Source organism: Abrus precatorius, unplaced genomic scaffold (genome assembly GCF_003935025.1).
Source record: "Abrus precatorius isolate BTA unplaced genomic scaffold, Abrus_2018 Scaffold6, whole genome shotgun sequence".
Taxonomy (NCBI): Eukaryota; Viridiplantae; Streptophyta; class Magnoliopsida; order Fabales; family Fabaceae; genus Abrus; species Abrus precatorius.
In genome coordinates this window covers 6835984-6859176 of record NW_020874406.1, presented here as the reverse complement: position 1 = coordinate 6859176, position 23193 = coordinate 6835984, and the positions used below count along the sequence as shown (strand labels likewise).

The window sequence follows — 23193 nt, the reverse complement described above, 5'->3', positions numbered from 1 at the left end:
TAAGATAGATCCCTAAACTTTACTATCTGTTGTATATATTTAATATAACATTAATAGTTATGATTAATCTATGTAATAAAAAATATAATAGCCTCTTAATCTTTAATACACCATAAAAATTACTTAAATTAAAACTTAACATCATCTTTGAAATAAAAAAAGTACACTTTAAATGATAAAATACAATTATAACTATTAATTAAAATTAATAATCAAATTTTAAGTAGCATACAAAATCAACAACTTAAAAGAGCTACATCTCATTAAAATAAGAAGTAAAACTCATTATTTAATAACACTTTTAAGGAGGAATGTGGGCAGCAAAATCAAACACAGGCTTATAAAGGACATACGTTGTGCAAACTATATTCGTCGGTGAATACCCTTTTTGTTTAACTAAATGTATTATAAATAATTAATAGTTACGATATTTGCATAATTATATTTTCGTAAACACCCTCCCGTAATTCAAGGCGGATTCATTTGATCCATTTAGTAAAATTGTTACAACTGTGATTTCCTTCAAATCCTATTTGATATCCACTTTACATTTTATTTTCTTTTTCATCATCACTTATTGTATTTATTTTGTTCTATTTTTCTTAGTTTTATCTTAATGTAAACACCCCATTGAGTGTCGAAGCATCATTTTTGTGAAAAATGATAGTGGGAGGTGTTATTTGAATCAACTTCATTGTTTAAATATCAAATATTTGACATTACATATAATTATCTTTATATCTCAGTTGCTTTTTATTTTATACACATCTTAAAAAATACTCTCCCAATATAAAAGAGAAAGAATTAGAATTTAAACAACTGTCACTATTAAATACTCAACTATCAAAGAAGAAAAAAAGAGGCAATCAGCAAAATATAGACAGCACACGTTAGGACGTGTCTGGGGCAACAACTAAATCCATACGGTCTCACAAATTCTAAGTGCAAGGGGACAGTGGACCAAAATAGAGGAGGTTGATGGGGCATGCAATGACTCCCATCGATATGGTAACGGTCTACTAGGCCGACCTCTAATAGTAGTTATCTTTAGTAATATGTTTAAACACGTTCCAAGTTTATGGTTAGCCAGTTGTCCAGTTACGTCAATTCATACAATTTCTGTGTCACTTTTTTTTTCTTTTTGAGGAGACAAAAGCTATATTCTTGATGAAACTACAAGATTTCAAGTCCAACCAAGTTGAGATAATGAATTAAGTTAGCAAATTTTAATTGAACACGACCTACTTCCTTATAGAATCACTTTTCCTTAATTCCTGTAAAGTCGATAACGATCTTGAGTAACCTCGAATATTGCTGCAAGAGTTTCATTCCGGAAGTTATTTTCACTTACGCTCTTTATTTGCCCAGCCTTAGCAAGCATATTCAGTATTTTATCATATCGCTCCTAAACCTATTTACATTTTTCCAATCTATCCGTTGTTTCTTTACTCAAGAATGTTTTAGCCACTCCAGTGGTCAGGAGGTATGAACATTGATACATCTAACGAGTGGTACAGGCAAGTTAGGCTACATGCCCCAGCCAGAAGATGGAATCATTATTGATAACAATAATTACTCTCCGGACCCCAAAGAACATTGAAACGCCTTCAAAGGAAACTCCTAAATTGACAGAATGAATATCATCCTAAAAGTGCTTTGCGGGGCTTGAAGCAAAAACAACAAATTCAGAGTAGATGCGAATGGTCAATATGGTTATTAATCTATAAAGAATTGTTCTTAACAAATTTATAGTAAAAGAGAAGCATCGGATAAAGCCTATGATAACCATAAATGAAAATGTTATAAACTATAACCATACATCTTGTATAATGCTGCACATATATTATAGATATAATTGATAGTTGACTAGTTCAACCTCTTGGAAGAAGGAAAATATAGATGAAAATTTAAAATGCTGGGTAAGGGCTTTCTTCATAAGGGCTTCGTAAGCAATGTTCAATAAATTTGCTAGTTTTTACCATGAGCTTTTATACTAATTCTCCTATTGATTCTAACTACAATGATTATTCACTGTCATAAACACGTGATCGGTAAGTTTAATGTACATCAGTTCCAGTACCGCATTCCTACCAATTTGTAGGGTGGTTAGTCCATTTTTCTCCCAAATCAACCGATTAATTCGAGATTGGAACTATAGGAAAGTAGTGAAAACCTAGAGAGGAAAAAAGAAGAGGGCAGTTGACAATAAATTAAGCTATATGTTTCCCTCGTCTAAATATTTAGCTCAACAAAATTGAGGACAATATCTCTCCCATGGTCTTCTCAGGCATGTCACCTTCACTAATCTCCTCCATGGACTCGAGAACAGCAGCATCTAATACTAGCTTTCTCTTTGCAATCTCATACACATTTTCATCAACTGTTCCCCTTGTCACCAGCCTGCAATGGAATATGTCATGATAAAACAGTCAACCAGAACATTCAAATAGATCCAATTTACAGGGCATGGATTTTAACAGAGAAAAAGCAGGCAAAGTTTAGCAGTTTTTCTAATGTTAATGGGAGTGAAGGAAAATGATAGATAAATACCGATATATGGTTACAGGCTTTGTTTGACCAATTCGATGACAACGATCTTCTGCTTGTCTGTCAATCTGTGGATTAAAATCCATGTCATGAATTACAACTGTATCAGCTCCCGTTAAATTTAAGCCTTGTCCACCAGCTCTCGTAGAAAGCAAGCATGCAAATATCGAAGTATCATTATTGAATGTGTCAACTATTGTTTGCCTCTCTGCTACCTGTGTACTGGCAGTGAAATAGTAGGATTTTAAAGATTTTAACTAAGGAAAAGCAATGTCTAGTGAAAAATACTAGAAAATGGTGCACACTTCGCAGAGTCACACACTTCATCAATGCGCAGATGAAGAAAACATTATACACTTCTTGTTCTTTTAGTAAGTAACAATTCATTACCGATGAAACAGCTAAATTATTAAAAGAAGCCACGACCTACTTGATTGACTCAGCACATAAGAAAATAATTATAAAAAAAAAAGATAAAATAGTGAAGCTAAAAAGTCCATCTACTCACAACTTGCAGGCTATCAGAGTATATTCAAATTCAATACAGTGAATTACAAAATTAATAGTATTAGTATATGAAATATATACATAATTAAAAATACAGTCAAAGTAAATTCTTTAAAAGATAAGGAGACTGTTCCATAACAGTTCTTGTTTTAGTTAGTAGTTGATGTTCTATACCTGTTGATTACAAGAGTGTATAAGGGATCTCATGAAGGGTTTCAAGAGTTGCTCAAACTCAATAATGGTTTCTCACCTTGAGTTTGCTGATGATACATTCTCTTTTTGGAGAAAGAAAGTGATTCTTCCTTGAATTTTCCTCTAAAGTTGAGGCTCACTCAGGTTTGAATGTTAATTTGGCCAATAGTGGTTTTGGTGGTTAAAATGTTGATTATGAAATCCTCTGCCCATGGCTATTAAATTACTTGTCAAATGTTCAAGAGACCTTTATTCGGTCCTTCCTTGGTGTAGTAGTTCTCTGGTAATCTGTTTCCAGGATCTGTCATTCAAAATGCTTCAAAATTTTGGAGTTAGAGGGGCGTTTATTTCTCTCTAGACGGTTGGATACACTCATCTAGGCTTATCTATCTACTTTTTTGTATCACGCTCAAGGAGTTTAAAAGGATAGAGAAGTTGCACACCTATCACTGAAGAAGGATGAGTGGGTATTGAATTGAACTTTTGGTAATTGGTTTCCAAAAATATTGCTTAGATGGCTGAAGAAGAGCTATGGTATCATCCTTTATCGACTTTGTGGCACCAAGTTGCTGTGTGTTATATCATTTAAAGCCAACAAGGGCAGCAGACAAACAAACCAACAATTATTGCAACAAGAATCTTATTCCTAGAATTTTAGTAGTCATACTATTTTTGTGTTAGAAATCTCATAGAATTGGGTTTGTGCTAGTGCTAAACTAGTTCTGGACCAAGATTGGTGAGTATAAAAACGACTGTAGGAGTACTTGACCTAAATTCTACCTCCATCCACTCTTATTCCTGCCATGCCATCTTTATCGTCACTGCCATTCATCACCATCACCCCTGATTTCACGCCTTCCATCAACACCTTCAACTTCCATGTCATAAAATTCACCAAACTAACAACTTACCAAAGAACGATATAAATTAACAAATCTGGTATCGGTTACCATGATTGAGACCCTGGACACTGATCAACCTTCATGTACATCAATTACCTTCAACCAATGGCAGTTTACCCCTGAGAGGAGGATATCATTGTTTCCCTCATCAGCCAACACCAGCATCCTCAGTATCAGCCACCTCTACCATGGCAGGCCTCCCCCAGCCACCCCTCAAAGGGAATCTCCACCATCCAAAAAGTTGGGGCCTTGGGTCACCTCATTCTCACCACTCCAATCCATTTTCAATTCTGGAACAAGGGAGTACAGATGATGTAAAAATATTGCTACAAAGTAAAGCACTTACACATTTTTTATTGACTTGGAAAAGTAGCATATATTCGGGCTATATAAGACATTTATAAGGGGGTAACTACGTATGTGAGAATTTCTAGAGGCATATCTAAAGAATTCTTAGTAGGAATATGTTTAATCAAAGGTTATCCCTCAATGCATGTTCTTTGCAGATAATATAATGTTAGTTAAGGTTTCAAAAGAAGAGGTTAATGTTAAACTTGAATTATGGAGGGAGACTTTAGAATCTAAAAGTTTTCGCTTCAGTAGAAGTAAGATACAATATATGTATTGTAAGTTTAGAAAAAAACAAGATGAGGATCATGAAAGTTAAAATTAGAGATGATATTATACCAGAAGTTTCTAGTTTCAGGTACTTATGATCAATTATTCAAAATGATGGAAAAATTAATGAAGATGTCACTTACAAAATACAAGCTAGGTATGTAGAGTGGAAAAAAGGCATCAGGAGTTATTTGTGACCATTTTTCACTTTTTAAATTTAAGTTTCATTAAATATTAGTTTTTATTTATGTTATTTTTCTCATTTATGCTATGTGCTTGGTTGCGTGTTTGAATATTGTTTTGTATTATAAGTAGAATCTTACATTCCAGGTTATGATCATACAAGTTACCTGTCTTTCCTCCCTTTTCAATCCTACGTAGGATCTTGATTTTGACAACCTTGACTCCACCCACAGCTTCTTTGAGAGAAGCACATCAGTAGAAAAGCATGCTGAGGAGAAATCATCATAGCATTGGTATAGTTTCTTTTTGCTGTTCCCTGTTTGTTCTTTTGTTACTTCTATGCAGTATTTCCTCAATGCCTCTAATAATTTTATTCTTTTACCCCCCACCCTCACACGGAGAGAGAGAGAGAGAGAGAAAGAGAATTTCCAACACCCTCAAACAAAATTTAGCAACTTTACTATGTCTGATTACGTCAAGTTGTCAACACAGCACACACAAACACTGGATTACTTGTCATATCATTCTCATAGGTGACTTAACGTTCTCCTTATTGAAGAGCTGAACCAAGTAATGCAATATAAAGCATGCCCTAAACTAAACATCAGTTGAAAAGTTTTAATGTCAAAAAACAACAGTACCTTCCATCAAGCCGTTTGTAGGTCAATCCAATGACATCCAAAGACCACTCCAATATGTCAAGCATTGATGTCCATTGACTAAAGATCAAGACACGATGTCCACCCTTCTTTAGCGAAGGAAGAAGTTCTGCTAAGGCCTACATTATCCATGGAGTACCTCAATCTCAGCATACCCAGCACATTATCATGCCACCGCTGTATGGTTGACAATTACAGAATTTTTAGAGTCACAAAAATCATACCCGACATTTTGCAGAAAGCATAACATGCTTATCTTGAAGGATCCCCTTTCTATCATTGACACCATAATGAAGTAAAAGCTGCAAATAAAAAATTTACAGCTTGAAATTTAAGCCAATGCTATCCACAACATAGAAACAACTGTCAAGTAAAAATCTTTAATTATAATGCTACCATAAAAGCTTGTTCTAATGAAAATGTACTACATTCTACCTCACTATAATGAATAGAACAGACCCTAATAATGATGAGCAACATAAGAGGTATTATTACAAAAAATTGACAAAGAAATGGTTAAATACTTATTAGTTACCAGAAAACCTAAATCAACCGAACTTATAAATTTGTAGTTAGAAACCAATAACATACTGCATTAATGGGCAAACAGAATGAAAATAAAGAATGATTGAAAGAAATCTTTAGCAGAAATCACTAAAAATATCATACCTAAATGATTTTAGTAAATTTTGTTTCTTACATAGTCTAATGACAACTGATTGATCAATCTAGCCAATCCCTATCAGACAGTTCAGGTTTGATTATTGTTGTTGCACATTTTCAGTATCTACTCAAGTGTTGGACCTAGATGTTTGCCTAGTTAGTTATGCCTAAGATATTCCAATGTTGTCAAAAGAAGGGTTGACACATGGAAAAGTTTAAGTTAACAGAACGCAATTAGTTGAAATAACCATTCTTGGGCTTCCATCTAATGTCAATGACCAATCAATACGAGCTTAAGCAATGAGGAGGAGGCCCAAACCTGGTTTTTATCTCATCATTTATCATCACTAGAAACAAGGAGCATTCACTTAAAGGAAAATTATATAAGATGTGATAGCATAAACAACACTTAAATTTAAATATCTAATCATTTTAATATTACAGTTTGGTTTTCATTTTGATGTTGATTTGAATTTCCATATGTCTTATTAATAGTTAAATTGTAGTTATTTTAGGGTTATTATCAATACTATATTGTTACTTTTATTTGATTGTTGATATTATCTACGTAACTACGTTACCCTTATGGTCTTTCAGTAGTAGTAGATAGTCTCCACTCTCAACTTTTAAAGGATGAGAAGTCTATTCTTATTTATTGTACACTAAGCAATAATATATCAATTATGGAAGCATACTGCTTTCGTGTTATGGAACCAAACCCTAGGTGCAATGCCCAAAGGACCATAGAAGTCATACTCATGTTCATTTCTTCAACTTCTCAATTCTCATCATACACCTTAGTTCTTTCAACTTCTTTACACTGCCAAATCAAATTCCTTTGGCAGGCTTTAGCATAATTAAAAATTTGCCCCGTCAAAATTGTAGTTGATTATTCCATTGATTTTCCCTAAAACCTATCAAAAAAAGAACAAGATTTCAAAGGTTTTATTCATAGCACCCAAACAGTGATCAATCAAACCCTAAAATCCCCTCCTAGTCATATTGCCGGCAAAAGCCCCCCTTCAGACCAAAACAATGACATTCAAACTGTCTATGTTTTAATATTATACCCATGCTCCCAAAAACCCAAAATATGACACAATCCCAAATGCTTTCACAGTCCTACAGCAGAAATACCAACTTCTAATAAAACCAAAACATCTGTGCACCAAAGAAAAACATGCAAAACCAGTTGCATTGCAGTACAATTTAGTTGTTGGTTTTCAATTAATTGATGCCAAATTGCCAATTATAAAATTTTTATGTTTGAGAGGGAATTTACAACAATCAGGATGAAACCTAAGGGAAAGGTTTGTGCACTAACAAAACTAATGGTTTACCAGACCTCAAAATAATCATACCATAGTTGTTAATCTCGAATAGCGACAAATAGTGACTAACCCCTAAAATGCTTTAGAAGATAGCATATAGCAAGATGACTGCTATTTAAAAAACCAGAGAAGAGCTGCACAAACAAATACTGTTATGCAGTCACAGGAAAAATGGTCGAACATCGGAGAAGGTGATCTCTCCGGCGAAATGGAGTGGGTGAGGAGGGAAGTGACCATCCAAGTTGCTGACTTTTCGTATGGAGGAAGAATGAAAGATTGAATTCATGCAGTCTTCTCTGTTTTATAATATATTTTTCATAAAGAAGAAAATGCCCTTTTTACTATTAAAAAAGGTCAAAACGGTGCGTTTTGGAAGAAAATAGGGTTTCCCATCATTTTCCCCTTTAGCATGCAATGTATGCCCTGTTCTGGTCATGAACAGTGCACAACCACTGCAAATTTCTCCGTAACACAGCAGCAGTGGTGACCAACGGCCACACCACTATTGCACGCTATTGACTAGTATGAATCATACTAGTTGGATGTTAAAAGTAGGCAAAAGAATGAAGTGAGATGTACTTGGTGCTGAGAATTCTCTCCAAAAAATTATATCTTGATGAGTTTTTTTCCTTCAAAGACTACATCATTATGACACCATACTATTTACAAAGGGTACAGTTTAGACCACAATGTAACAAGAACAAGCAAATGCTACAAATTGAGTGCAAGTCCTTGTAAGTTTATTTATCAGGAATATGCTTCTTCACTTTAGTCCATTGGTTTATACGTTTCAGAAGAAATAAGCATGACAGATGGCCAGCTTAATTAGGGAGAGACTCATCAATCCAAGTCTCAACCTTCAATTCAAACAGGAAGGGTCATTATTAAACCCCAGGCACACTATCAGATAACAGTTCGGAAATTGGATTATCTCACTATCACTCAACCAGAGATCTCTTTCATTATAAGCAGGGTTGGACAGTTACAACTTAATGAGGTAATTAATGAAGTATCATGATCAGGATCCTCAGCTTTATTAAAGGAGATAACGAGTGAGTACCACATGAAGATAAAGTACATACTCAGATAATTGCTTTAATAAATGCTGATTGGGCTGGGCCTCCTTCAGCTACATAATCTATTTAAGGATATTTTGTACCCACTGCAGACAACTTAGTATACTGGAAAAGTAAAAAGCATAGACAATGTAGAAGTATCAAATCCCTGGCGTTGACAACCTATGAATTCAAACATCTGAAATAGTTGCTTCTAGATTTGAGGCTTGAAGAAATAAAATATAGAAACTATTATGTGAATATCAAGCAACCTTAAAAGAAACTATCAGTAAGCTCATAATTAGGAGGCAGTTACCAGGGATGGTTGTTATAAAGGTCAGAGTAAGGAGAATGAGGTGTCTTTTGTAAGTGAAAATGTTTGTGTAGGAGGGAAGCCAAGATCTCTTGAATATTTCTGGCATTGTATAATAACTGTCTGCACCTACATCGGGTACAGGACTGCATTCTTGTTCATTCTCAGTAATACAATTCAATCTTTTTACTCTTCGCTTGCTGTACCAGTTCTAACACCATGTCACATCATCAGGTATTCCATGTCAGATTTTCAAGAACCAAGAGTTTTCCTAAATTCGGTTTGGTATCTTATCTATGAAGCAAAGATACAACATGGAATACAAATTCAACAACACTTGGATACAGCTATAAAACACATTTTTAAAACAGCTTTGTTAAACATGGAATGCACACTTGGATACAGCAGTACTTAAGTTAATTTTAAACACCTAAAAATTGTAAATTTTTATTGAAAAAGAAAACATTTATTACATTATATTCTGTATTCTTAATGTAATAAATGTTCTTTCCCAATAAGCTTCCCACTTTTAGTTGCTTAAAATTGGCTCTATGGGTTGATATTAACATTTTCCTATTTAAAACTATAGGACACCGCACAACTAAAACTTGTTATATAATAACAAGAGTTAACATATAAACATAAGAGAAATGTCAGCTTTGCTTCGTTCATTTAGTGGAGCCAAAATATATCACTTTTTTAACCATATGTCCAGCTCCATTTTACTTTTAGAATGCATCAAATATCGAACAGAACTCACGCTATGTTTCTTCCGGTTCTAACACATCTACCAAACACTACAATAAGTACAGCAACAAATCACAAATAAGTCAAAGCCTGAGAAGTTCAAACACAGGGCAGAGGCATATGAAATGGATCACAAACTGAATAGGGTCAGGACATCAGGGAAAGGGAAGCAAACTGGCCAGAAAATCCCGGGTGTCTTCCTGGAAAATGGGTACTTAAAGAACAGAGCTTTTCCATTTTAGCCACTGAATTTTGAAAACAAAGGGGAAAACTAATGCTAAAGAGGTTCTGAAGCAGTAAAAGTTAAGAAATCCTAAATTAATCATAAAAAGACTTGCTAAGGAAGAAAAGGTTTGGCGTGCTCATTAATGGCGTAGCAGCTGTGGAAGATGGTAATTGGCTGTGAAACAAGCACACCCATCAGTAACTGCTGCTCCACCACAAGCCAACCACAGCAGCCAGTTGGTGCAACATGACATGTCAGTGCCATAGTTATCAAAAGTGTAAGTTTACCATGCTTTCATGGCAGCACAACAAGGAGCAGCAGTTGGTCACCGCAGAAATTCAGTAAAGCAGCATTAATTACAGGTGTCATAGGCACTTTTGCAGACCCAAAAGCTGTATTTTGCAGCACTATAGCTCTAACAAAGAAGCTAAGTTGAAAATACAATTTCAGTCCTCAAAATTGCATCATTATGAGACTTTTTTAGGGGTAAAACTATCTTTCTATTTTCCAGAGATGTTGAAAACACAACTTCAGTCCTCAAAATACCCTACTTTTTGTTTTCTTCCCAAATTTTCTAAGTTTGAACCTCTCTTCTCTCTATTCTGCCTCTGTACAACCAAAGTGGCAGCAAAGCCACCCATCTCCAGCAGGTTTCCACAACATTGATTCCTTTCTATATTTTGCAGTTCTTGCCGATATTATGTTCTCTGTTGTTTCCTCTCTGCAATCAGTAAAACATGTTTTGTTTCCTTCACTATCTTTTTTACCAGTACACTTTGCTTAAATCCTATTACTTTATATTGATAATTATAAATCTCGTGAATTTTGAGTATGTTTTTAGCATTATGTGTAATTATGTAAACAGCATAGTTATAAGGCTGAATAAAAACAATTTAAAATAGCAGTCAATCTAATCTAACACAACCCTAAATACAGAAACAAAAAATCCAACACAAACTACTTGAGCATATTGATGAAAGCCAAGCATGGAGATGGTCAATAACTAAGTGCACTGTTCTCAGTAGAAGATTTACCCGGTGAATAGAGAAGTCATTGTAACTTTTAAGCTCCTCCATAACTCTGTCCAATGTACATTCAAAACCAAAAGCACCTATTGGATGTAGCTTTTTAGCAAAGCGAACAACATCCTCATCATTGTAGATTCGCCTTATCAACAAGGGATGGTTCGCAATCTGAAATAAGAATAGAGAAATATATAACAAAATAATACAGAGCAATATAAATTCCAAAAAAAAAAAAAGCTGGATTTTATGTCAAAACATAAATATGAACATCAAGAACCTTGCGGAACTGAACAAAATAATTATTTATCTGCCGTCGAGGAAGAACTTCAAGCACATTTTTTGAATTAAGCCCAGAACATTTTGCCAGCCGAGCTTGTGAAACAGCACGATACTCTTCAATGGCTTCCTTGTAAGCATTTTCCTGCTGCTTTTCCATTACAACATATTCAACCTGCAGTAAAAAATATTTGAGTAATACTTTAAAATATATAGCAAGCTTATTAACGAAACAATAGAAACAAGGACATGATGGAGATGAAGACAACTTAATAAAATTGGCACTAATGGTGACAGACATACCTGCTGTATTTTTGGAACGAGTTGTTGCATTACATCAGATTTCAGACGGCGCAAAATAAATGGCCCTAAGATGGACTTCATACGACTAATTAAATCTCTATCTTCTGCATTTAGTAACTTTTTTAAGTCAACATCTTCAGAAGCAAAAATATCAGGCATCATAAACTCCAACAACGACCATAATTCCTGCAACAAATTCATAACAATGCTTGCTTCAGCATATAGATTTATATTAACACCAGCAAAACCAACAGGTGGAGATGACAATCGTAGAGATTTTGTTCAAGATTCCAGTTAATTAGCCTGATTGTAAGTTGAAACTGTGCTTACATAAGCCTATTAGACACTTCTAAACTGTTTCTTGCAAGTAGTATATTTGCATATATATTTTCAAAAGGGACAGTATAATATAAAAAAAAGGATTAAAAAATTGGGACTTCACAGTTTCCCAACAGTAATCATCATACAAATATCATAATGCATTGGCCTCATAGTTATCAATCATATGCAGATAATTAGAAGACACAACAGAGAACATAACAGAGGTAGCACTGCAAAATCAAAGAGAGAGAAGAAAGGAAGTCAATTTTGGCAAGGAAATCATTGAAGATGGGTGGCTCCACTGGACTGGAGATAGTTGTGAAGCAGAACGGGGACAGATGAGAGGGTCGAACAGGGAAGGGGAGAAGAAAAGCATGGAGAAATAGTGAGGTTAGGTCATGTATTTCCAGTTGTGAAGCAAAACAGAGACAGAAACAGAGATGAGAGAAGGGAGAGTCTAACAGAGAACGGAAGAAGAAAAACATGGGGTTAGGTCATATTCTGAAAATTGGAAAGAAAAAAAAAAAAAAACCATTTTACCCTTAAAAAGACTTAAAACAGGATTACTTTAAGGGAAAAAGGGAAAGTCAGCTTATTTTTAAAACGTGAAAAGTGTTTTTTACCCTTAATAACCCTAAAAAATACTTTATTTTGAGGGTAAAAAGGGAAGGTTGGCATTTTTTACTCTAGCAGCGCTATTGCACCACAAAAGGCAACGTTTAGGGCCATGATGGCCATGGCAGCAAAACACTCTGCTATGCCAGATCTGTGGCAGCCAAAGGCCACTCCGCCACAAATCACTGCTATAACACACTATTGACAACTATGATTGGCCTTGGGACCAACAACCTACATCCTACTGGCTACTCCAATAGCCAAGTACTCAACAACTTTGTGAACTTGTTATTGTTAATATATAAATTTTTTATTCTTATTTCGAAATATTATGATGTTAACATAGTAGTCAATCTACGATAGCGACACAGAGCGGCCGACCCCAAAAACACTATAGCGGATAGCAAGATGACTGCTATTCTGAAAATTTAAAATATACCAAATATAGATTATGCTACACATATATATGCTGAAGATTTCAAATTTCAATTGTCTGTGGGGTTCTCAGAAGTCAGGACAGAGAAGAAAAATAGAACAAAACAGAGTGGTCTCACTGGAAAAAGCCCCCATCGCAGATGGTCTCCCTCGAAAATGTGTGGGTCTTGTTGGAAATGAAGATGACTATAACTTGGTTGGATATAGTTAACAGACTCAGATTTTGGTTGAAAAGTAGCCCCTAACCCAAATGGTTCATGTAAAAGATGAGTAGGTGAACACGGCCGAAAAAAAACGTCAACAACTGTGAAGCTTGTTGGATGAAGTAGAAGTTTCCGAAGATGGTGAATGGAGCACTTAGGGTTCAAGAGTACCAAGTTTGAATAATATAACATGCAGAAATTGACAATGTACAGGGGGAGCAAAATCCCAAAATTCCACCCCCCCCCCCTAGAAGTCTTTTAATGTTAAAACGAAGGGTAAATTTGACATTTCAATCATGCATCAAATAGCAACCACGACAGCTGCTATTTTCCTCGATTTTGGGCGCAATTAGCACCGCAACACTGAACCGCAATGTTATGTACTTGGAATAGCGGCAAGGAGCTGCTACACCACAATAGCAATCGCTATTGACTACTATGGATGTTAATGAATGAATCTGTTCAGCAAGCAGCTGCACTGCAGTAGGCATGCATGAGAGTAAGCTCCTGACCACCACACGGACAGTATGAAAGCTAAAGGGATTCACTAAAGGAATAAGATACCAGAATCTCATGAAAACAAGGGAGAGGTGAGGAAGGTGTGAGGTGTGAATTCAGTTTGAGATTATGATCAAAAGCAAAGGGAGAAAAAGGGGAAGAGTGCATATTTGGATTAGCTTATTTTTGGCAATGAGATTATGGGGGAGAAAAAAAGAATGTGACTATTTCCCATAATTTATTAGTACCCAAACACATGCTGAGTGATTGAATGAGGATTTAGAGTCTTTGAACAAGGAGGAATTGGACCCCTCCAAGAATTCTGAATATCCCTACTTTTATCCACTTTTATTTCATACATGTTCTTTTTGTACAACATTTTGAAGGAATTACAGAGGTAACCCTCCATTGTAAGGAGATGATGTCCATAATTTCATAAAGAAATAGAAGTTCCTATCAGAATCACTTTAACGATTCCAGCATACAATAGACAATACAACTAAAAACTCTGTTAGAGACCAACGTGCATTTGAGCCTAATGAGTTGCTAGTGCAAGATAGTGGACCTGGCCCAAAACAGTGGGTAGTTTATGAGAGAGAAAAAGAGGCACGGGATATGTGGGTGGAAAAGAGGGTGAGCTGGCTAGTTAGCTATGCCAAAAGAGAGAGAATCGTTTGTTATATGGGGGAATGATTTTGTTTAGAGGGGTATCTTTTTGCAGTTAGCCAATTTGTAAGAATGGAGAGCCTCTACGGTTCTTCAACGGAACCAGGCTCTGAGGGTAGGGAGAGAGTCTCTCCTTGCATTTTTTCTTGTTTCAGCAATTAAATACAATCTCCCCATTTTTTTCTTCTTTCATTTGCTGCTGCTGTTTTGTGTTTTCTATTCTGATTTTTAACAATGGTCCGACCTGCCAAATGCTAATACGCCAGAAAATGACAAACAACAAGAAAGGAGGATCAGCGACATCGGTGGACATGGATGACCGAGTGAAGGAGGTAGAGCGTGAATTAGCTCTGGTGCGTGAGGCAGTGGAAACTTTAAAACCAAAACAGAACAGAGTCGTATAGCTATAGAGGTTATGAGACGTGAGAATGCGGAAAATCAATCCAAGATCCTTTCCCTTTTGACCAAGAATTCTGAGAAGGAAAAGGGTGCAGATGAAGGGTCAAAGAAGTTTTCGAAGGAAGAGGGAGAGAACTCCGGTGACCCAAAAACACCGTGGAGCAAGACACGGAACACCATTCTCTGCACAAGCTTGACAGCAACGCGTTGATGGAATTCTGTCAGTCCGTAAAGAAAATCGAACTTCTGATGTTCAATGGGGAGGATCCCGCTGGCTGGATATCTCGGGCAGAGGTATATTTTCATGTCCAAGAGATGAGTGATTCCGTTCGGGTAAATCTAGCGCAACTCTGTATGGAGGGGGGAACCATCCATTTTTTTAACGCGCTGATTAATGAGGAGAAAGACCTGTCTTGGGAGGGTCTAAAGAGGGCTTTGATTGAAAGATATGGTGGCTTTGGTGAAGGGAGTGTGTGCGAACAGATTACGTCGTTGTTTCAGACAAGAAGCGTAGATAAGTACATTTCCAGTTTTGAGTATTTAATAGCGCAAATGGAGAAAATCCCAGATGAGCACTATGAAGCTTTTTTCCTTCGCGGGTTGAAGGATGAAATTCGAGGTCGTGTGCGTAGTCTGTTGGTAGTGGGTCCGCTTTCTCGCGGGCGGTTGCTGAACGTAACTCACTCTGTAGAATCAAAGCTACGTAACAAGGAGAAGATGACGAACGCATTTGGAAGAAGGGATTTCAGGGTCGGATCGGGATCGAGTACAACTTGGACAATAAGGTCTAACCCGATTCATCAAACCCGCAATTTGGTAGGTCAAGAAAAAGGGTTTGGGCAAGGAAATGGGCATGTTAAGGGGGGTGTTAACACTAGGCCCAATTTCCATGATGGAGTGATAGAGCAAAACAAATATGGGCCTAGAGACAGGGGAGTGAAGCATCTGTCATACCAACAAGTCTTAGAGAGGCGCCAAAAAGGCTTGTGTTTCAAATGTGGGGGCCTGTATCATTCTATGCACCAATGTCCTGATAAACAATTAAAGGTTATGATGATAGATGATGAGGATGAAAGTGACGGAGGTGTGGATGAGTCACCAAACCCTGAAGCTGAAAACGTGTTTGACGGAGAGTGCAGTACTCTTTGCTTGCAAAGTCTAGAAGAGGGCAAACGGGAGAATCCAAAAACCTTGAAGATCGCGGGTTCAATTCATGAAATTCCTCTGTGCATGCTGGTGGATAGTGGGGCAACTCACAATTTCATCTCTAAAAAGCTTGTTGACGCTATGGGATGGAAAGTAGAAAAGACCCAAGACCTACGAATCCTAATGGGTGATGGACATAAAGTAGTCACACAAGGGGTATGTCAAAATCTGCCGATGGAGGTCGAGAATGAGGTATATCTGATTGATGCCTATCTTTTTGATTTATCCGATATAGACATAGTATTGGGCATGTCTTGGTTAGCATCACTTGGAGAGATGTCAGTGGATTGGCTCAAACAGAGCATTCGTTTTATCAGATATGGTCGCGGGGTGTTGTTGCAGGGAGCGAAGCAACGTGAAAAATCCCCATTTTTCCTTGAGACCCTGGTACAAATGGTGGAAGAAAAATCAGAAACGGGAGAAGAGTTACCTGATAACTTACAGAGGGAGTTAGAAGCCTTGCTTGGAAGATTCAAGGTAGTCTTTCAAGAACCAAAGGGCTTGCCTCTCAAGAGGTCCAATGCTCACGCAATCACTTTACTGCCTGGACAAGGGCCAGTAAATGTTCGTCCATACCGTTACCCACACCACCAGAAAGATGAAATTGAGAAACAAGTGCGTGAAATGCTAGAAAATGGGTGGATAAGGAGAAGCAACAGCCCCTATTCAAGCCCAGTAATTTTGGTGAGGAAGAAAGACACTTCATGGAGAATGTGTGTGGACTATACAGCTCTGAACAAAGTCACAGTGCCCGACAAGTTCCCCATTCCAATGATAGAAGAACTCCTTGATGAGTTGAGTGGAGCTACCTTCCTTTCAAAGTTAGATCTAAAATCCGGATATCACCTAATAAGGATGCGCGAAGAAGATATTTCAAAGACTGCATTCCGCACACACAAGGGCCATTATGAATATTTGGTGATGGCTTTCAGATTAATGAATGCACCATCAACTTTTCAGGCTTTGATAAATGACATCTTCCGTGAGTTTATGAGGAGGTTTGTGCTTGTATTTTTCGATGATATTTTAGTATATAGCACAGGCTGGGAGGATCATGTGCAGCATTTGACAAAGGTACTGGAAGTTCTGGAAAAACAGCAACTCTTTGCCAACAAGAAGTGCCAATTCGCACAGAGGAAGGTGGAGTATCTGGGGCATCTGATTTCCAAGGAAGGAGTGTCAGTGGATCCTTCGAAAGTCGAAAGTGTTGTAAAATGGCCAATTCCTACAAATGTGAAGGGTGTCAGGGGCTTCTTGGAATTGACAAGATATTATCGTAAATTTATTAAAAATTACGGGCTGATAGCTAAGCCTCTCACAGAACTTACGAGAAAAGACGGATTTCACTGGACTGATAGAGCACAATCTGCTTTTGATGAGTTGAAACAAAGATTAACTACAGTTCCTGTATTGGCACTTCCGAAACTCACTGAAGAATTTGTAGTAGAGTGTGATGCATCAAGATTGGGTGTTGGGGCCATTTTAATGCAGAATCAACGTCCTGTGGCTTATTACAGCAAGGCTCTAAGCGAGATGAATTTGGCCAAGTCTACATATGAAAAGGAGTTGATGGCTTTGGTACTCGCCATTCAACATTTGAGACCGTATCTCATTGGGAGGCATTTCACAGTTCATACTGACCATCGAAGCTTGAAACAGCTTTTACAGCAAAAAGTGTTGACCGGGAATCAACAGAACTGGGTGGCAAAGCTCCTAGGGTACAGTTTTGATATACACTACAAGCATAGGGCGCAGAATAAAGGAGCCGATGCTTTATCACGTCTTGCAGAAGAGGGGCAATTGTTTTCCTTAGTCTATTATCCTTTTTGGATGGACATTCAGGCAATAGTAGCAGAAGTTCACAATGATCAGAAATTGCAGAAAATCAAATCTGATTTGCAGCAAGGTACAGTGGTTCCTGCTGGATTTTCGTACAGAAATGGAATTTCGTTGTTTGAGGATCGATTGGTGGTATCCGATACCTCTCCATGGATTGAAAAATTAATGAAGGAGTACCATGAAACACCTCAAGGAGGTCATTCGGGGTATTTTCGAACTTACAAGAGATTGGCTGAAAATTTGTATTGGAAAGGTATGAAAGGGTCAATACAGAAATTTGTGCGTGGCTGTGATGTGTGTCAAAGGCAGAAGTACTTGAATTCTTCCCCCAGGGGTCTTCTCCAACCCCTTCCTATACCGGATAGAGTGTGGGAGGACATATCAATGGACTTCATTGGTTTACCACGATCCAAGGGGTATGAGGCAGTATTTGTAGTGGTGGATCGTCTGTCTAAGTATAGCCACTTTATCCCGTGAAGCATCCATACACAGCGCAGTCGTTAGCTGAAATTTTCACCAAGGAAGTGGTGCGTTTACATGGAGTGCCAAGCTCAATTGGGAGTGACCACGATCCGGTATTTATCAGCAACTTTTGGAAGGAATTCTTTCGTTTGCAAGGGACTAAGCTTCAAATGAGCACTACGTATCATCCAGAAACGGATGGCCAAACAGAGGTCATTAATAGTTGCTTGGAAACGTATCTTCGTTGCTTTATAGCGGAACAACCAAAGGGGTGGGTGAATTGGCTGTCCTGGGCTGAATATTGGTTCAACACAACATTCAACAGGTCAATTAAAATGACCCCTTTTGAAGCTGTTTAAGGGCGCAAACCACCTACTCTCATTCATAGCATTAAGGGAGAGATTTGTGTTGAGGCGGTGCAAAGAGATTTGAAAGATCGAGATGAAGCATTGAAGCAACTAAAGACTCATTTAGTCAGAGCCCAAAACAGGATGAAGGCAATTGCTGTAGGCAAAAGAACTGAGAGGAGCTTTGCTGTTGGGGAGTGGGTATTTTTGAAGCATCACCCACATCGACAACAGTCGGTAATGACGCACATTAATCAGAAACTGGCTGCTCGTTTCTATGGCCCGTTCGAAATTCTGGAGCGTGTAGGGATTGTGGCCTATCGTCTGAAGCTACCTGAAAATGTGAAGATACATCCGGTGTTTCACGTGTCTTTACTGAAGAAGGCCATTGGTAGTTATCAAGCACAACCGGAATTACCTGCAGATTTGGCAGCAGATAGGTCTGAACCATTAGAACCGGAATGTCATTTAGCTTCAAGGAAGGTTGTGAAGCATGGGGAACAGATTGTGCAGTGCCTAATAAAGTGGAAGGGAAAATCAAGCGAGGAGGCCACTTGGGAAGATGAATCTCAGATCCGTAGTCAATTTCCTGAATTCTGTCTTGAGGACAAGACATTTTTTGAGGAAGGTGGAATTGTTAGAGACCAACGTGCATTTGGGCCTAATGAGTTGCTAGTGCAAGATAGTGGACCTGGCCCAAAATATTGGGTAGTTTATGAGAGAGAGAAAAAGAGAGGCACGGGATATGTGGGTGGAAAAGAGGGCGAGCTGGCTAGTTAGTTATGCCAAAAGAGAGAGAATCGTTTGTTATATGGGGGAATGATTTTGTTTAGAGGGGTATCTTTTTGCAGTTAGCCAAGTTGTAAGAATGGAGAGCCTCTAAGGTTCTTCAACGGAGCCAGGCTCTGAGGGTAGGGAGAGAGTCTCTCCTTGCATTTTTTCTTGTTTCAGCAATTAAATACAATCTCCCCATTTTTTTCTTCTTTCATTTGCTGCTTCTGTTCTGTGTTTTCTATTCTGATTTTTAACAAACTCCCACAATTGAGTTACTTTTCCTTTAGAATATTCTAATAGCACTCTATCAAAATAACAAACTAGATGTTCCTTGTAATATATCCACTCCTTATACAAATTTCTCAACTGACTTGATGGTCCTTGTATGCATTATCCATGAGTATAGAAAGTCCCTACCCACCACTGCTAATCTGAAGAGGAACAAATGAAATAGAAGAGAATCCTAGTAAAGCAGTGAATATGAGCTATAGAAATTAAATACCCACCAATCAGTCCCATCTTTTAAAGATTATTTTGTTCCATTGAATCCAAAAGCTGTGGATCTACACTAAAAGCCTTTGGATCTAGAGATCTGGCAGTCAGGTGGAGAAGCAAAATAAGTGAGAAGAATATGGCCATAACAATCAAAACACACTAAAAGAAACCCTTATAGAGGTATATGTTCATATCAAAGAAAAAGGTGTCATCAGCAAAAAGTAATTAGAAACATACACCTCTTACAAGTTCCAAGCCACTCTCAAAGATTCAAACCTTTAATAAGCCTATTCATCTGTCTCAAAACCACTCAAGACAGGAGGATCCAAGGATGTCCATTGTCTACCAATCCATCTCTTCTTCCTAAATGTTTTTTACTCCCTCAGCCTTTATTCAATCAAATCCCATCCATGCCCATTGCTTCATCCAAAAATACTCTCTCTCTCTCTCTCTCTCTCTCTCTCTGTCGTATAATATCAAGAATACATCCAACTATATAAAGGAAATATCATAAATATCACAATTTTGAACACATTCAGCAGATAACATAAAGCATTATGATAGTTATGCGGCTTAAAGCATTATGATAGTTAACCCCTATGTAGTTATTTAGTAGAATTATTAGTTAGTTAAAGTTGGCTGGTTAGTTTGTTAGGCTGGGACTGTTAGTGAGAACTTTTGTTAGTTAGTTACAGAACTGTAAATAGAAGAGCAATATAAATAATAGAGGGGAAGAGAGATGGCAGGAGTAATAATAATTCAGTTGTGGGAGAGTTTCCAGGTCCCTCAAATATCCAGGAGAGTTATTGTTGTTCATTTTCCTGATTTGTTGTTCAGCTTACACATTGGGTGTAGGGCTGGAATTGAGTTTTCCCTCTAAAAATAATCACTTTTCTTATCATTGGTACCAGTTTCTATCATATTATCCAGCCACAACATATGAATCTTTTGTAACAGGAAGAGCAGAAGTTATTCCAGTAATATATGCAAAAGCTTGTTTAGTTCAGCAACAAAAAATAACTAAATGAAAAAACAGCCACTGCAGCAGAGGCATTTACTCTAGATTATTCCATAAATCATACATACATGTAGATCATTCTGAAGTGGTGTCCCTGTCAGCATCAAGCGTTGGTTTGCATTTCGTGCAACAGACATTAGATTTTTCCACCTAAAGCTATTTTTGTCCTTCAAAGCATGTGCCTCGTCCATTAGCACACAGCTCCACCTCCATCGCTTCAGGATTTTACGATCATCTTTCTGCTGTGCACTAGCATGAATATAAATTATAAAAATTTAATTAACATTTAATAAAGTATATAAAAATGGCACTTAGGTATAGAGAGATGAACCTGTGCCGTTCAAAAAGTGAATAACACACAAGAAGAACGTTAAATGGAGGAGGAATTCCCGCCTTGGACAGTGAACTCAACTCCTTGCAGTATGCCGCACGTCTAACCCCATGATATTGAAGGACGGAAAAGGACGGGCACCATTTTTTTAGTTCCCTTTCCCAGTTTTCCAAAACAGATGCAGGGCATACTATAAGATGTGGACCAGAATCTTGGTGCAAGTGTTTCAACAAAGTTAAATATGTGATGGCCTGGTACTCCAAAAAGTCAAGGATCACAAACAACCTTAGAAACATTTTAAAAAGAAGAGCAAAGGAAGATAATATACCTGAACTGTTTTGCCAAGGCCCATTTCATCCGCCAATATGGCTGTTTGACACAAAAATTCAATGATCAATCAATCATGAACTCATGACAATCACACTAATCTCTATTGCACGAACTTATAGCATAATTATAACTGGAAATATCCAAAAATTTTGTACGAAATAGATAAATATAAATCAAAATGGCAATGGCATCACATTATAAACTTTCAATAAGCACAAACTACGAGCTGCAAATGCCAAAAACAAAGCAAATATGTCATTCCAAAACAACGAATGCATGACAATGAAACAAAAATGTCACAGGATTGAGAAATCCACACGAAAGAGCTATTTATCTATCCACTCTGTCATTTACGAAGGACATGGTCCATAAGACCATAACATAGTCACACCAAGAACACAAATTCATTCCCCAAAACTTAAACTCAGCACACACAGCCTTGAAAAGATTACCTCCTCCAATACCCTTCCGATACAACAGAAGCAAAAAATTGACACCAACCAACTGATACGGCTTGAGCAGAGGCTGAAAATCCGAATCCTCAGACCCGCACGCAACATCAACATCCTCCTACCAACACCACACAACACATCAACGACATGCAATTTGAGCTCAAAACGAACTTCAAAACTGCAAAAGAAATTAAAAAAAAAAAAAAACAACTCGTTGTTTAACCTGTGTCACGATTCTCACTGAAGAAGATTCGACCTCGGAATACCTCTCGCAAGCGGTCCCCGTAGAGCCGAAGAGTTCTCCCTTCAACTCCGCAGAGATTCTCGAACACTTGTGCAAAGCCCTACCAACCACATCCCCTTCGTCTCCGTCTTCCTCCTCGCTCGACTCTACCTCGTACAACTCCTCAATGTCTCTATCCCTCTCGCCGGCGCCATCATCATCATCGTCATCGATTATAAACCGCCGTCCGCGGCTCGCCGCCGCGTAACCGCCACCGTCGTTGTCGACGTCAGCATCTTCGAGATCATGGAGGTTTTGAGGCGCAATTTCGACGCAATCTTCGTCGCTGGAATCGTGGACGCTGACATTAGGGGTATAAGCGAAGGATTCGATAGGTGGCGGAGGGGGAGAGGGAGAGGAAGCGCGAGGACGCTTGAGAACTCGAGAGGGTTTGAAGGAGTGATTCTCCCATTCGTCGTCTGAGATTTCGTACAAGTCGGGTTTCATGTTGTTTGCCCTAAACGGTTGCAGAGTTGGAAAAGGTGAAGAATCAGAGAATTGAGAGGGAATAAACACAGTTTGTGGAAGTGAAGGTGAATAGCGCGGGGGAGTCGACTCGCGAGTCCACCCTCCCTTGCCCTGCCTCCACTCTTTTTCAAACCATTAAAAATAGGAATAATCGTGTGTATGAGTATCACCCGTAAAGCTAATTACACAATGTTTCAACTTAATTACTGTATTATTTCATGTTCAAAATTATTTCTTAGTTTTTAATTTTATTTACATGCAACAATAATGTTTAAATAATTTAATAATATATAAGACTACATAAATAGTTTTTTCCAACTTTTTTGGTATTTTTTATTTTTAATAATTTTTAATTTTTATTAAATAAATATCCAATAATATATATGTCTTAAAATACTTTAATATTTTATTTATTTAATAATTAGAAAATTTTATAATGAATACCTTCCAGCATTTAATCATAGGAAGTGGCAAAGTTATTGAATTTGGATAAAAAAGTTTCAC

The 23193-nt window shown here is 37.5% G+C and overlaps 1 protein-coding gene across 10 annotated transcripts; it reads right to left on the bottom strand.

The window, feature by feature from the left end:
• Positions 1 to 1694: 1694 nt before the first annotated feature.
• LOC113868750 (protein CHROMATIN REMODELING 19) lies at positions 1695 to 22863 on the bottom strand. Of its 10 annotated transcripts, none has more exons than XR_003505414.1 (13): positions 22162 to 22844; positions 21939 to 22056; positions 21485 to 21525; positions 21157 to 21407; positions 20894 to 21074; positions 11548 to 11733; positions 11246 to 11419; positions 10978 to 11136; positions 5833 to 5910; positions 5117 to 5727; positions 4027 to 4438; positions 2551 to 2769; positions 1885 to 2400 (listed from the first exon to the last, which is right to left on the bottom strand). XR_003505414.1 is itself a non-coding variant. In XM_027504607.1 (12 exons), exons 1-12 carry the CDS (start codon positions 22666 to 22668, stop codon positions 2241 to 2243), a joined length of 2211 nt encoding a protein of 736 aa, XP_027360408.1. In that variant the 5' UTR covers positions 22669 to 22863; the 3' UTR covers positions 1695 to 2240. The 10 variants fall into 10 exon arrangements, 4 of the variants coding, with proteins under 4 accessions (XP_027360408.1, XP_027360411.1, XP_027360409.1 ...); XR_003505415.1 differs by having other exon boundaries at positions 5591 to 5727; positions 22162 to 22791; XR_003505418.1 differs by lacking the exon at positions 4027 to 4438 and having other exon boundaries at positions 5117 to 5217; positions 5591 to 5727; positions 22162 to 22786.
• Between the last annotated feature and the right edge of the window lie 330 nt (positions 22864 to 23193).

What these genes read in the sequence shown, in the direction of transcription:
- LOC113868750 (XM_027504607.1), bottom strand. Translation starts at nt 22,668, where the DNA reads ATGAAACCCGACTTGTACGAAATCTCAGACGACGAATGGGAGAATCAC. An exon ending in TCGTTCCAAAAATACAGCAG is followed by an intron (nt 11,420 to 11,547) that starts GTATGTCTGTCA and finishes TTTTTACTGCAG; the next exon opens with GTTGAATATGTTGTAATGGA. An exon ending in TGCTTTCTGCAAAATGTCGG is followed by an intron (nt 5,728 to 5,832) that starts GTATGATTTTTG and finishes TGGATAATGTAG; the next exon opens with GCCTTAGCAGAACTTCTTCC.